The following is a 14,720-nucleotide window of genomic DNA, read 5'->3' on the forward strand; positions in this document are numbered from 1 at the left end:
AAACTTGCTTGCTGATTTAAAGATGTGGACTGGGTCAATATGACTAATTTTAATGCACTAGGGGTAGAATAGGGAGATAATAGATCTATTGTTTGTTTCTTTTTAGCATGTGTACTCTGTAGATATACAGTACAGACCAAAAGTTTGGACTCACCTTCTCATTTAAAGATTTTTCTGTATTTTCATGACTATGAAAATTGTACATTCACACTGAAGGCATCAAAACTATGAATTAACACATGTGGAATTATATACTTAACAAAAAAGTGTGAAACAACTGAAAATATGTCTTATATTCTAGGTTCTTCAAAGTAGCCACCTTTTGCTTTGATGACTGCTTTGCACACTCTTGGCATTCTCTTGATGAGCTTCAAGAGGTAGTCACCAGAAATGATCTTCCAACAATCTTGAAGGAGTTCCCAGAGATGCTTAGCACTTGTTGGCCCTTTTGCCTTCACTCTGCAGTCCAGCTCACCCCAAATCTCGATTGGGTTCAGGTCTGGTGACTGTGGAGGCCAGGTCATCTGGCGTAGCACCCCATCACTCTCCTTCTTGGTCAAATAGCCCTTGCACAGCCTGGAGGTGTGTTTGGGGTCACTGTCCTGTTGAAAAATAAATGATGGTCCAACTAAACGCAAATCGGATGGAATAGCATGCCGCTGCAAGATGCTGTGGTAGCCATGCTGGTTCAGTATGCCTTCAATTTTGAATAATTCCCAACAGTGTCACCAGCAAAGCACCCCCACACCATCACACCTCCGGTGGGAACCAGGCATGTAGAGTCCATCCGCTCACCTTTTCTGCGTCGCACAAAGACACGGTGGTTGGAACCAAAGATCTTGAATTTGGACTCATCAGATCAAAGCACAGATTTCCACTGGTCTAATGTCCATTCCTTGTGTTCTTTAGCCCAAACAAGTCTCTTCTGCTTGTTGCCGGTCCTTTGCAGTGGTTTCCTAGCAGCTATTTTACCATGAAGGCCTGCTGCACAAAGTCTCCTCTTAACAGTTGTTGAAGAGATGTGTCTACTGCTAGAACTCTGTGTGGCATTGACCTGGTCTCTAATCTGAGCTGCTGTTAACCTGTGATTTCTGAGGCTGCTGACTTGGATTAACTTATCCTCAGAAGCAGAGGTGACTCTTGGTCTTCCTTTCCTGGGGCGGTCCTCATGTGAGCCAGTTTCTTTGTAGAGCTTGATGGTTTTTGCAACTGCACTTGGGGACACATTCAAAGTTTGCCCAATTTTTTGGACTGACTGACCTTCATTTCTTAAAGTAATGATGGCCACTCGTTTTTATTTATTTAGAATTTGTATTATGGCAAGAAAAAAGCAGCTAACAGTCTATTCAGTAGGACTATCAGCTGTGTATCCACCAGACTTCTGCACAACACAACTGATGGTCCCAACCCCATTTCTAAGGCAAGAAATCCCACTTATTAAACCTGACAGGGCACACCTGTGAAGTGAAAGTCATTTCCGGTGACTACCTCTTGAAGCTCATCAAGAGAATGCCAAGAGTGTGCAAAGCAGTCATCAAAGCAAAAGGTGGCTACTTTGAAGAACCTAGAATATAAGACATATTTTCAGTTGTCACACTTTTTTGTTAAGTATATAATTCCACATGTGTTAATTCATAGTTCTGAAACCTTCAGTGTGAATGTACAATTTTTATAGTCATGAAAATACAGAAAAATCTTTAAATGAGAAGGTGTGTCCAAACTTTTGGTCTGTACTGTACCTTTACATCACACACATTATATACACTACATGTATTATATCCATGCGTATTACATTGATGATTGGACCATACAATACAAGCAATTGTTGCCATCCACCTTTCGTGTCCCCCCTATTTTCGCATCGATTGTAAGCTTGTGAGCAGGGTCCTCACTCCTCTTGGTATCTGATTTATGTGATTATCTTTATTCTGTAATGTCTTTTATTGTCTGTACAATTCCCCTCTAAAATGTAAAGTGCTGCGGAATATGTTGGCGCTATAGTAATAAAAAAAATATTATTATTATACACTCTCTGCAGTGCACACATATACACAACACTGCTGCCTGCACCCTAAACTTTGCTAAATACTCACACGGCTCTGCTACACGTACGCACACAGTGCTGGTACATCACGTTCAGCTACATCAGGGGAGAGCAATTAATTTTTCCAAAGGGCCACATGAGATACAGTGGCTGTTGTGGAGGGCCGCACCAACTGGCCGAACTTAATTCTTATTTTATATTCATTTTTATCACTTAATATTGAGCAGAATTAAGTCTAGTGACTCGCTGGTACTGTTATTACATGTTAGGGCTCATTGTAACCTGTTAACCTGTATTCTTACCTGTAGCAGCAAATCAACACCATATTATTTGCTGCTTTATTTATGTAAAGCAGTAAATCATATAGCACCTGTTATGCAGTCCTTGTACCTTGATCAACAGCTCTCAACACAATGATACCTTCACAGTTCTCACACACAGTATGATGTCCCCACATAGTATGTCACCACACAGCTACTAAAAAAGTCACCTCCAATAGTATTCTCCCCCCACTCAGTCCCCTAACATAGTCTTATGTCCCCACACAGCCCCCTTACACAGTATTATGTCCCCACACAGCCCCCTTACACAGTATTATGTCCCCACACAGCCCCCTTACACAGTATTATGTCCCAACACAGCCTCCCTCACACAGTATTATGTCCCCACACAGCCTCCATGCAGAATGATGTCACCTCACAGCCCAGTAGAAAAGCGGAAAATCCAGCTTTTGGTAAGTATAAAAATTCAAATCATTTATTGAAGACGTGATTAAAATCCAAAGATTAATGTAGCAAACTGGGAGCAGGATGAAGCATCAGCCCTAAATCCACATTCCATGGATCTGATTGGGTGAAAAACGTATAAAATCAAATTAGGAAACAAAAATTGAACAAACGACCATACACATAATATATATAAGAAAAACAACCTGTTATAAGTGCAAAACAAGGAAAGAGAAATGAAATAAACAAATGTGCAAGTAAAGTCAGTAATGACACATTTTGTCTCAAAGTAAATTTAACCCTCCGGGAATCTCAAACCTGGATTAAATATCCAGTATGCCTCTCTGTTCAAAAGCACTCTTGGTGTCCCCACCTCTCGGCATAATTTTATAATTTTGATCTTTTCAATGCCAAAAACGCGGATAAAAGTTGTCTGTCTTTGATGTTGTGTTGTAAATTAAGATACAGTAGAGATATTTCTGCTATTACTGTTATTAATATTTACAATATTCAAATGCTCATTGAATCTCCCCTTCATTTTGCGGCTAGTAAAGCCGATGTAATTTAGCTGGCAAGATCTACATTGGATACAATAAATTACATTCTTTGAATTACAATTAATTAGACTTTTTATTTGGTGTGTCTGGGTAATTGCAAGTGTTACATCTCGTAGCACCGCAGCAAAAGAAGCCCTTGCAATGAAGGCAGGTGTCTGCAGATTTGGATGAACTGAAAAAACTGGGAGACAAAACATTGCTAAGTGAAGGAGCCTTTTTAGTTAGTATATTACATCCTGATTGCAATATAGAGGATAAAACTCTGTCCTCATATAAAACCGGTAAGTATTTGTGAATAATTCTTTTCATAGCACAAAATTGGGAGCTACTGGATAGAGAGAACAAGCTTAGAAGTTCCACTGGTAATGACTGATTGTTGTTTGGTTAAATTAACGTCAAGACATAATGTGTCATTACTGACTTTACTTGCACATTTGTTTATTTAATTTCTCTTTCCTTGTTTTGCACTTATAACATAAAGGGAACACTCAAATAACACATCCTAGATCTGAATGAAGGAAATATTCTCATTGAATACTTTGTTCTGTACAAAGTTGGATGTGCTGACAACAAAATCACACAAAAATCATCAATGGAAATCAAATTTATTAACCAATGGAGGCCTGGATTTGGAGTCACCCCCAAAATGAAAGTGGAAAAACACACTACAGGCTGATCCAACTTTGATGTAATGTCCTTAAAGCAAGTCAAAATGAGGCTCAGTATTGTGTGTGGCCTCCACGTGCCTGTATGACCTCCCTACAATGCCTGGGCATGCTCCTCATGAGGTTGCAGATGGTCTCCTGTGGGATCTCCTCCCAGACCTGGACTAAAGCATCCGCCAACTCCTGAGCAGTCTGTGGTGCAACTTGACGTTGGTGGAAGGAGCGAGACATAATGTCCCAGATGTGCTCAATTGGATTCAGGTCTGGGGAACGTGTGGGCCAGTCCATAGCATTAGGAGGAACCCAGGGCCAACCGCACCAGCATATGGTCTCACAAGGGGTCTGAGGATCTCATCTCGGTACCTAATGGCAGTCAGGCTACCTCTGGCGAGCACATGGAGGGCTGTGCGGCCCTCCAAAGAAATACCACACTTCACCATTACTGACCCACTGCCAAACCGGTCATGCTGAAGGATGTTGCAGGCAGCAGATCGCTCTCCACGGCGTCTCCAGACTCTGTCACGTTTGTCACATGTGCTCAGTGTGAACCTGCTTTCATCTGTGAAGAGCAAAGGGCGCCCGTGGTGACTTTGCCAATCATGGTGTTCTGTGGCAAATGCCAAGCGTCCTGCACGGTGTTGGGCTGTGAGCACAACCCCCATCTATGGACCTCGGGCCCTCATACCACCCTCATGGAGTCGGTTTCTAACCGTTGTGCAGACACATGCCCATTTGTGGCCTGCTGGAGGTCATTTTGCAGGGCTCTGGCAGTGCTTCTCCTGTTCCTCCTTGCACAAAGGCGGAGGTAGCGGTCCTGCTGCTGGGTTGTTGTCCTCCTACGGCCCCTTCCACGTCTCCTGGTGTACTGGCCTGTCTCCTGGTAGCGCCTCCAGCCTCTGGACACTACGTTGACAGACACAGCAAGCCTTCTTGCCACAGCTCGCATTGATGTGCCATCCTGGATGAGCTGCACTACCTGAGCAACTTCTGTGGGTTGTAGAGTCCGTCTCATGCTACCACGAGTGTGAAAGCACAACCAACATTCAGAATTGACCAAAACATCAGCCAGAAAGCATTGGTACTGAGATGTGGCCTGTGGTCCCCACCTGCAGATTCACTCCTTTATTGAGGGTGTCTTAATAATTGGCAATAATTTCCATCTATTGTCTATTCCATTTGCACATCTGCATGTGAAATTGATTGTCAATCAGTGTTGCTTCCTAAGTGGACAGTTTGGTTTGATTTCACAGAAGTTTGATTTACTTGGAGTTATATTCTGTTGTTTAAGTGTTCCCTTTATTTTTTTGAGCAGTGTATTATGTGTATGGTTGTTTGTTCAATTTTTGTTTCCTAATTTGATTTTATATGTTTTTTACCCAATCAGATCCATGGCATGTGGATTTAGGGCTGACGGGAATTTTTTCCCATCAGGCCTTGAGGAAGAACGCAGTTAGCGTTTGAAACGCATCACCATGCTTCATCCTGCTCCCCGTTTGCTACATTAATCTTTGGATTTTAATTACGTCTTTATTAAATGTTTTGAATTTTATACTTACCAGAAGCTGGATTTTCCTCTTATATTTTGTATTCCATATTTGGGCAGGATGTTTTCCGTGCCTCTGGACACCAGATATGGTGAGCTGGTTACACCCTTTTTTCTTCCCACCACACAGCCCCCATTAGCAATATGATGTCCCCCACACAGCTCCCATGCTTAGTATGATGCCCCCATACGCAATATGTTGTCCCCCACACAGCCCTCATGCTTAGTATGATGCCCCCATACGCAATATGTTGTCCCCCACACAGACCATATGCACAATGTTGTCCCCCACACAGCCCTCATACTTAGTATGATGCCCCCATAAACAATATACCTCACCCCGTTCTTCTGCAGCGCTGGTCTGCGCTGTGTACGGAGGCACAGCTGACGTGATGTACAGTAGTGACGTCTAGTGCTGCCATTTGGCCGTCCTAGTCAAAAGGCCGCACTTTGCCCACACCTCAGCTACATCATCAATATAAGACACGCCACTCAACTACAACGTGCTCAGCTACATCATCAAAAAACACAATTCAACTGTAATGCACACAGCTCAGCTACATGATCTAAACAACATGCACACACTTTACATTACCATGGTTTGAACTTCTTTCCAGGCATGTGAGTGATCACATAACCGGAGGGCTCCTTCTGCTAGTCATAACGTGCAGATCCCAGTAGCCTTCTCTCCTGCTCTGCATCAGACTGGACAGTGTGGGACTGGAGGAGAGAGAGCAGTTCTCTGTGATCGGGAAGGACGCGGTGTCGATGTTATCACCATTCATAGGTCGTTGCCCCCTCCAGACTATAAGATGTGCACACTTTTTAGCAAGGTTTTTTTCTTGCTAAAAAAAAAAAATGCGTCTCACAATATAAAAAATGTAGTAATGTCAATAAAAGACCTCTATATATAAATATTAGACCTCAAGTGTGTCATGATTAATATATGAATCTATTGCTATGAATTCAGTACAATTGTCTCTACACAAATGTCATATTAAGACCCGAGATGTGGATAATCAAACAAGGAGGATGAGGCAATTGCAGTTTTGCTTCATTTGAAACGAGAGAATGAATTGGGCTGAAACTCCTTTCTCAACGGTAAAACACTACACCAGTGTTTTATATTTTTTATTTCACTAATGCATGTTCCCTGCTCCTAGTAAAATACTTACCAGCCCCCATCGTCTTCTTTTGTAATCGGTGGCGCTCTGGTCGGTATTCTCCAGGTTGTGACCCGCCGGATCGGTACAGTGTTTGCTGGGCGGGCCAGAAGTCACTTCTCATTGTAGGATTATGAGATCCAGCACGAGGGTCTCAGACTTAAGGCCCCGTCACACTTAGCGACGCTGCAACGATCCCGACAATGATACGACCTGTCAGGGATCGTTGCTGCGTCGCTATGTGGTCGCTGGTGAGCTGTCAAACAGGCAGGCTCACCAACGATCAGGGGAGCAGCGACATCGTGGAAAGAATCTTTCCACGATGTCCTGCTCCGGTTACCAGCCTGCTGAAGCAGGAGCAGGCTGGTAACTATGGTAAACATCGGGTTACTAGGGGCACACGCGCATGGATATTTTGAGGAGGCGATATTAGAAGCGAATCCAGATATTTAAGAATGTAATTGGAGACTATCCATGAATAACCTATCAAAGGGGGAGAAATTAGAAAGAAATTTTGGTCCAGAGTAATGTTCAGCACAAAAAATTGGCTGACACTGAGGAATAGTGGCTCGTACGCATGAGGGAGTTGTAGGTTTTCTTCTCTTTATCTCCGAAAAAATTTTTTTTCATTAATCCTGTTGATGAACATTTATAGGAGGTCATACATTCAATAGATCAAAGGGCATTAGATACGTGATTATGTGCCCTTGTCCCAAAACTGTATAGGACCAACCAGGAATTTAAAGGGAGAATTTTTAAACCTATGTATTCAATAAACACCAAGGCTGACTTCCCGATTCACAACATGTGAGAATTTTACATGGAGATGACCCTAATGTTTTTATTTTTAGGGGAATAAAGACGCATTAAACTTGATCCATGTAAAGGGAACCTTGATGAGCTATTGCTTTAGGAAAAAGCGAGATGGATATGTGGATTAAAGAGTCAAAGCCCACAGGGATTTGCTTTGCTAAATGCTAAGCAAGTTAAAGATACTTTAATAATAGAAAAAAAAAGTTTTTTTAAAAAAAACTAAAAAGGGTCCAGGAAACGCATGTCTTTAAAAAAAAACAAACAAAAACAAAACGTAACTACTTCCTCACTGCTCAGAGTTAAAATATTCGGACCGTTAACATTATACTCTACAGTGACGTTCTAAAAATCAATGCATATTATCGCAGCTGCATGAGCTTGTGAAGCTGCGGAGCAGGTAAAGATGTTTTATTACCATCTCTGCGTGAACCAGTGGTGTATATCCCATGTAGAATCTATGTTAGGGATGTCAAACTTAAAAACACAGAGGGCCAAAATGAAAAACTTGGACAAAGTCGCGGGCCAACCAGTATACAGTATATTGGGCCCCACATAGTCCTCCATACAGAATAATGGGCTCCACATAGTCCTCCATACAGAATAATGGGCCCCACATAGTCCTCCATACAGAATAATGGGCCCCTCATAGCCCTCCATACAGTATAATGGGCCCCGCATAGCCCTCCATACAGTATAATGGGCCCTGCATAGTCCTCCATACAGAATAATTGGCCCCACATAGTCCTTCATACAGTATAATGGGCCCCATATAGTCCTCCATACAGAATAATGGGCCCCACATAGTCCTCCATACAGTATAATGGGCCCCATATAGTCCTTCATACAGAATTCTGACCCCACATAGGGGTGGTGGTTCTGGTGTTGGGGGCTAAATATCACCACCCTGAGGGCCAGATTTGGCCCATGGGTCGGAGTTTGACATGTGTGATCTAGGTAGAGAGCAGGAGCTGCAGAGTTTTAAGAGACCTGCTCAAGGAGGCTAAATTTGCCCTATAACTGGGGCTAATGTACCATAAAAATACCAGAATATTCCAGAATGTGCAGAAAAATACATATACCACATCTTACACCTTTTTTGCAGAGACTTCCAATATGAGTAAAAGCAGTCTGCTGCGCTATATATTTTATAAAATGGCATGCAGACGCATATGTCAGACAGAAGAAAGCCTGTATTTGGCCTCCATCTGGCACATGAGCCTATGGTAATGTTAATGTATAGGAAGGAAAATCTCCAACGTGTACTTTCAGCTAAGTGCAAGAACGCAGTGTGCATTTACCCTAAGGCTGATTATGTTCTTTTCAAGTAGATCAAGTATTCTGGGCATTTTTTTTTAGACCAACCACTTTATCTGTGAAAAATACAGTTTTTTTATTCAAAAGAAACCATGTTATATTCAGCAGAGGATGTAAAAATGTCTGACGCTCTGTTCCTGCCAGGTTGTGCAAAGCATAGGGTGGTGGGGAAGGAGTGTAACTAACCCTTTGTAATCTTACTGGTTGAGGACATATTTGTACCATATAACACAATAAGAACTCCGTAGAGGATTTCCCATTGTTTTCTACAGGCTTGTTATTCATCACAGATCTGGCTTTGGTGAGAATGAGTTTTCTAGCAAGCTGTCATTCTGATTAGAGTAGTGAAGACACTTTGTTACAGGACGAGGTGAAGCGATATATTCTCTATAGACGCTTTAGAATAATGAAATCGCTACTGATCCAGTCAGCAGCAAGCCTGCCAATACGTGAGCTATTATCATCCCTGATATTCACATTATTTAGCCTGCGTTTCACTCTCTGCAGGCGATGTGCCATGCATTTTTATTCACAAGTGACAACCCTGAGTTACCACACTAAAGGCAGTTTTCACAAAATAATTGTTATGCTGAGTAGCCGAAATGCAAAATCAGCTATTAGTAAAATAATAATATATCCTGTACCAAAAAAAGCTCTGCACTTCTTAAAATAATGAATGAATGCTACTTATGAGTGAATGTTACTCATCTGAATGTAGGCCGTGTTTACATGCCCAGTACTTATTTTATTTTTTGGCTCCGTTTTATTATGATAAAAACAGAAATAAAATGATCCATTTGAATGGGGCGGAAATGTCCTAAAATGTTTTCTTGGACTGCAATCCATTTTTAAGGCAAGGGTTACATTAATATAGTGCTCCCTGCTTAGCAGTATGCTGGGGTTTCTGATGGAGTCCCTACAGTATTTCGATGGGAACTCTTAACAGATCCTCAACAGAACCATGCACTTGAATGCATACCCAGAATCCGAGAGATGTTCAGAGACGCCTAGTAAGAATGGATTAGTTACCAATAGACTTAAAATGGATGTAAAACCGTTTTCTTTAATACTGAATCTGATACAAGCAGATTGCAACTGGTCATGTGAACAGAGCCTTGGCTGTACTCTGCGGTATCTGTCAGTCTGACAGTAAATGGAGTGGTGGGCATGCATGTGCACTGCCGCTACCTACCAACTTGTCACATGAGTTCCTCATGGGCTCGTATTTTCATGATTGGTGGGATCACAGTGTTAGCGCCCCTATGCATTAGACCAGGGATGTCAAACTCAAACACACAGAGGGCCAAAATAAGAAATGCGGGCCAACCTGTATACGAATAATGGGCCCCACATAGTCCTCCATACAGAATAATGGGCCCCACATAGTCCTCCATACAGAATAATGGCCCCACATAGTCCTCCATACAGTATAATGGGCCCCACATAGTTCTCCATACAGAATAATGGGCCCCACCTATTCCTCCATACAGAATAATGGTCCCACATAGGGGTGTGGTTCTGGTGTCATGGGCCAAATAAAGCCACCCTCCGGGTCAGAGTTTGACATGTATGCATTAGACACTTATCACTTATGCAGTAGATATGTTTCCCATTTGATTATGGGAAAGCTCCTCCTTTAAGTACATTAAAATAAATTAACATTTTGATAATTGCTTGAATCTTTCAGCATCCGCTTCCTCGTTTTCTTCATGGATTACGATGTGTGAAGAGAAATTAAACAGTGAGTATGAAGTTTTGAATGCTAAATCTTTCCCCTCCTATATATGTAAGCTGACTGGGAGATTCTGTTTGTGAAAATCAGACACATTGGAGTTGGGGTAACATATTCTGTTTTGCACATTGGTTACTACAAGTTTAAGTAAAATGTGCTTTAGTGTGCCGGGGCTGATGGAAATGTCAGACATATGCCATCACTTACTGACTTTCAATTACATAGTCTGTGTAGACTAGAAGGTGCTGGGAAGACGTGAATTGCACATCACTGCTATAAAGGATGTGTGTGTCCATTTAGTAGGTACTGTTAGAAGATCTTATCCCAATATGTAGTAGGTGTAGTAATGATAGTATTAGAAAATACATGCAATTAAAAATGTAGTATAGTTCTTCTGATTCGCTATGTTTCTTACCTCATGTGCAGTGCATTGCAGGACCTTAGGTATCCATGGTTACGACCACTAGCAACTAGCTAACTGTCACTATATCAGTGTTAGTAACCACGGATACATAAGGTCCTGCAATGCACTTCAAATGAGGAAAGAGACATAGCGAATCAGAAGAACTATACTATATAATGTAATATCATTATTACACCTACTACATATTAGGATAGGATCTTGGAGATGGGAATACTCTTTTAAGCCTCTCAATTGCATTTTAGTAAATGTTGGTTATTAGAATGAGCATTAGAAATACAAAGAAAAAAATTATTCCTCCTCCTCCTCCTGGAAAAGTTTGTTTGAGACATTATTCAAAGTTCTTAAAAATCTATTCGTGTGTGTTTCATACCATTACTGCTTCTTACCCCTAGCTCTAAGGCAGTGGTCCCAACCCTTGTTACCTTGAGAGTAACCTATCGCTCTGAAACATGGTTGCGAGGCACAGCGTATGTGGAGAAATCATAGAAACCGTGTTGCCAGAACTGGTCATTAAAGAGTTCTCCTTGATCGTCAGTGAGTTATTCTGGCTCCACTCGCTTCCGTATTGGGAGGCGGCGGTGACGTCACATTTACAGACTTCTACAGGGATGTGCACTTATCCTATTCCAATGAGTAGGACTTGCACAATACCTGTTGATGGCGCCGTGTGCCCGCAGTTGTGTGTAGATGTGACAACACCAGTATATCTCGCCTCTTGATGCGGAAGTTAGTGTAGTTGGATAATCCTTTAAGGCTGCCCAAATGGTGTTTAATTTGCAATAAAATCAGAATCATGTTTAAAAGGATTATTCAGCTCCACTTCTGTATTGGAAGATGGATAGTGCCGGTGATGTCACGTCTACAGATGTATGTCGGGATGAAAGCGCCATCAGCTGCTGTTACTAATTAATCGGGACTGGTGCCGATCACACACCTTTCTCAGCAGGTATCTGTAGACATGATTTACCATTCAGCACCCAATAAGGAAGGGAGCGGATCTGTAATAATCATTTAACAATTATCAGTAATTATGTCAAATGACCATTCTTATGACCTGCATTCATCTCACTAAATTGACTCTTGCTGGAGGAAAATGTATAAAGGCCCCGTCACACTAAGCGATATCGCTAGCGAGATCGCTGCTGTGTCACGGTTTTGGTGACTCAACAGCGACCTCACCAGCGATGTCGCTACGTGTGACACTTTGCAACGATCAGGCCCCTGCTGTGAGGTCGCTGATCGTTGCAAAGTGTCCTGGACCATTTTTTGGTCGTTGGCCTCCCGCTGGCCAGCACACATCGCTGTGTGTGACCAGCGGGACCAACGATCTGGCTGGTAACCATGGTAAATATCGGGTTACTAGGGGCACGCGCGCACTTAGTAACCCGCTGTTTACCATAGATACCACTCTGCTACGGTGAGCGGAGGCTCCAGCGCACCGTAGCAGAGTGGTATCCATGGTAAACAGCGGGTTACTAGGGGCACACGCGCACTTAGTAACCCGATATTTACCATAGTTACCAGCCTGCTCCTGCTTCAGCAGGCTGGTAACGGGAGCAGGACATCGTGGAACGATTCTTTCCACGATATCGCTGCTCCCCTCATCGCTGGTGAGCCTGCCTGTTTGACAGCTCACCAGCGATGTATTAGCGATGCAGCAACGATCCCTGACAGGTCGTATCGTTGTCGGGATCGCTGCTGCATCGCTTAGTGTGACGGGGCCTTAAGAGGGTAGGTTTTGAGGGAGCAAAGGTGAGCCGTGTATGTGGTGTGCATGTGTACAACCAGGAGTAGATGAGTATGGAGTTAGGAGCTGGGATGTGGCCGGGGGACATGCCGCTCTGGGGAAGACTGTGCAGTACAAGTGAGGAGGAGGTGGAGACCGCAGCTCGCTGAGGGGGATACATCGTCAGCATGGCTCCTTCTCCACTCTGCCCTGCTTCTTGCTGTCTGCTATACCCTGGCCAGGGATGTTGCTTGGGTCTTGAAAGATCAGGAATCCAAGTCTCCTCACACAGCCCCACCACTTAAAATATAATTATACATATACAGTTCTATACTTAAGTTAACACTGTTGCTGCTATATCCGGACTAGATAATACCCACATACTAATCTGAACAAAGCAAACTCTATGAAGACCATTATTATCAATAATACCACTAAACTAGACCGAAATAATGTTGCCACACCATGACCACTATCATTACCATTTCATAGTGAGTAAATGTGGAACAAAGCATACTATACAAAGACCAGTATTGACCAAAATGGTGCTACAGACTGCTATATAACACTCCAGAGTGACTGAACTTCACAACCAAACTGTTACTAAATGTAAAAACAAAAAATAGAATACACTATAGAAAAAAACGATAATACCACCATAGAGTGCCATATAGTGGTAGTTCACTCTTCTCGTCTTTTCCATCTTGTCCAGACCACCATTGTGAATTTTGTCTGCAGAGTTTGTAACATAAGACACATTTTACTTCTCACATTTCCAGCACATTCTACCCTAACGTCTCATCCTGCTGTTACCCCCAATTCTGTGGCTTAAGTAATAATGCCCGCTCCAGTAATAATGCCATCAAGTGCTCCTTCCAGTAATATTGATTCTTTACTGTTCCCAGCAAAAATAATACTCCCAGAGTATCCCAATAACCCGGGCTGTGGAGCCGGTAAGCCAAACCTCCGATTCCTCAATTTCCATGACTCCGACTCCCTCATACATGGCTCATGTTTAAGTGATAAATTTACTGTAGCACAGATTCATCTCAGCTAGAAGTCTAGACCCTTAGATCAGGAATAGGACAGACATTTATAGGACATTTCATAACTTTCCCAAATTCTTAGGAAAAAATATTCGCCACAAACTGCATGGGTACAAAACTGTACCCAATTTATTATATATTTTAGGAGTTGAAGTCGGTCCATTTTATACCAACTCAGACACCACCAAAATGGACTCCGACTCCACAGCCCTGCCTATAAGAAATAATAGTCCCATGGTGCCTCCTGTCAGTAATAATCCCCCTCAGTGTCCCCATCAATAATAATGTACCCAAAGTGCCCCCTGTCAGTAATAATGTCTCCTGTGTGTCATGTCTGTAATAATGCCCACCAAGTGCCCTGTCCATTATAGTACCCAATGTCAGTGTTACTGCCTCCCCATCCCCTGAAGTTCCCCTTGTTGGTGATATTCCCCCCCCAAAAAAGAAAAAAGTTTTTTATTCTTTGCCCAAAGTATGTGACATTTCAGCTCCACAATGAGCCTTGTTGGAGCCAGAATAAAACCCTTTTTTTTTTGAACCTCAAGGACGTTCTCCCTCCTTCTGTAGGTCTTCCACAATGTTTGATCTATTAGCCAGTGGATCTTGCACCCGCATGCTATAGAATTGGTGCTGCTTTATTTTCTATTTTTTTTTTTTTTTTACTTGCACAGTATGTTATAGAAATGTGCACCTAGTTTTTTTCTTTATTAACCCAGTATTTTTGTGTCATTCCTAGGTTCCTCGTGTCCTGAACTGGTAAGAATAGTTTGCATTGCTCTGTGTACTTATAGAAAACACTAGATGGTGGCCCGATTCTAATGCATCGGGTATTCTAGAATATGTATGCGGCCGACAGGGCGCAATCAGCTGAGCGTTATTTAAATTTGGCGCCAATAATGCTGATTAGTCGCGGCCGGCAACCGCGACCAATCAGCAGAGCGGTGTTAAAATTTGGCGCCAATATCGCT

The 14,720-nt window shown here is 42.5% G+C and overlaps 1 protein-coding gene across 4 annotated transcripts in view; it reads left to right on the forward strand.

Annotated features, from left to right (window-relative positions):
* SUGT1 (SGT1 homolog, MIS12 kinetochore complex assembly cochaperone) overlaps positions 1-14,720 on the forward strand; it is a 123,289-nt gene that overhangs the window by 26,294 nt on the left and 82,275 nt on the right. For all 4 annotated transcript variants that reach the window (XM_073663934.1, XM_073663933.1, XM_073663935.1 and 1 more), the window contains exons 7-8: positions 10,512-10,565; positions 14,489-14,508. In XM_073663934.1, the coding sequence (XP_073520035.1) occupies positions 10,512-10,565; positions 14,489-14,508 (74 nt within the window). The remainder of the gene's footprint in view (positions 1-10,511; positions 10,566-14,488; positions 14,509-14,720) is intronic.

The sequence above is a fragment of the Phyllobates terribilis genome, unplaced genomic scaffold, assembly GCF_046119375.1.
Source record: "Phyllobates terribilis strain yellow unplaced genomic scaffold, ASM4611937v1 Scaffold_2__4_contigs__length_985480577, whole genome shotgun sequence".
Taxonomy (NCBI): Eukaryota; Metazoa; Chordata; class Amphibia; order Anura; family Dendrobatidae; genus Phyllobates; species Phyllobates terribilis.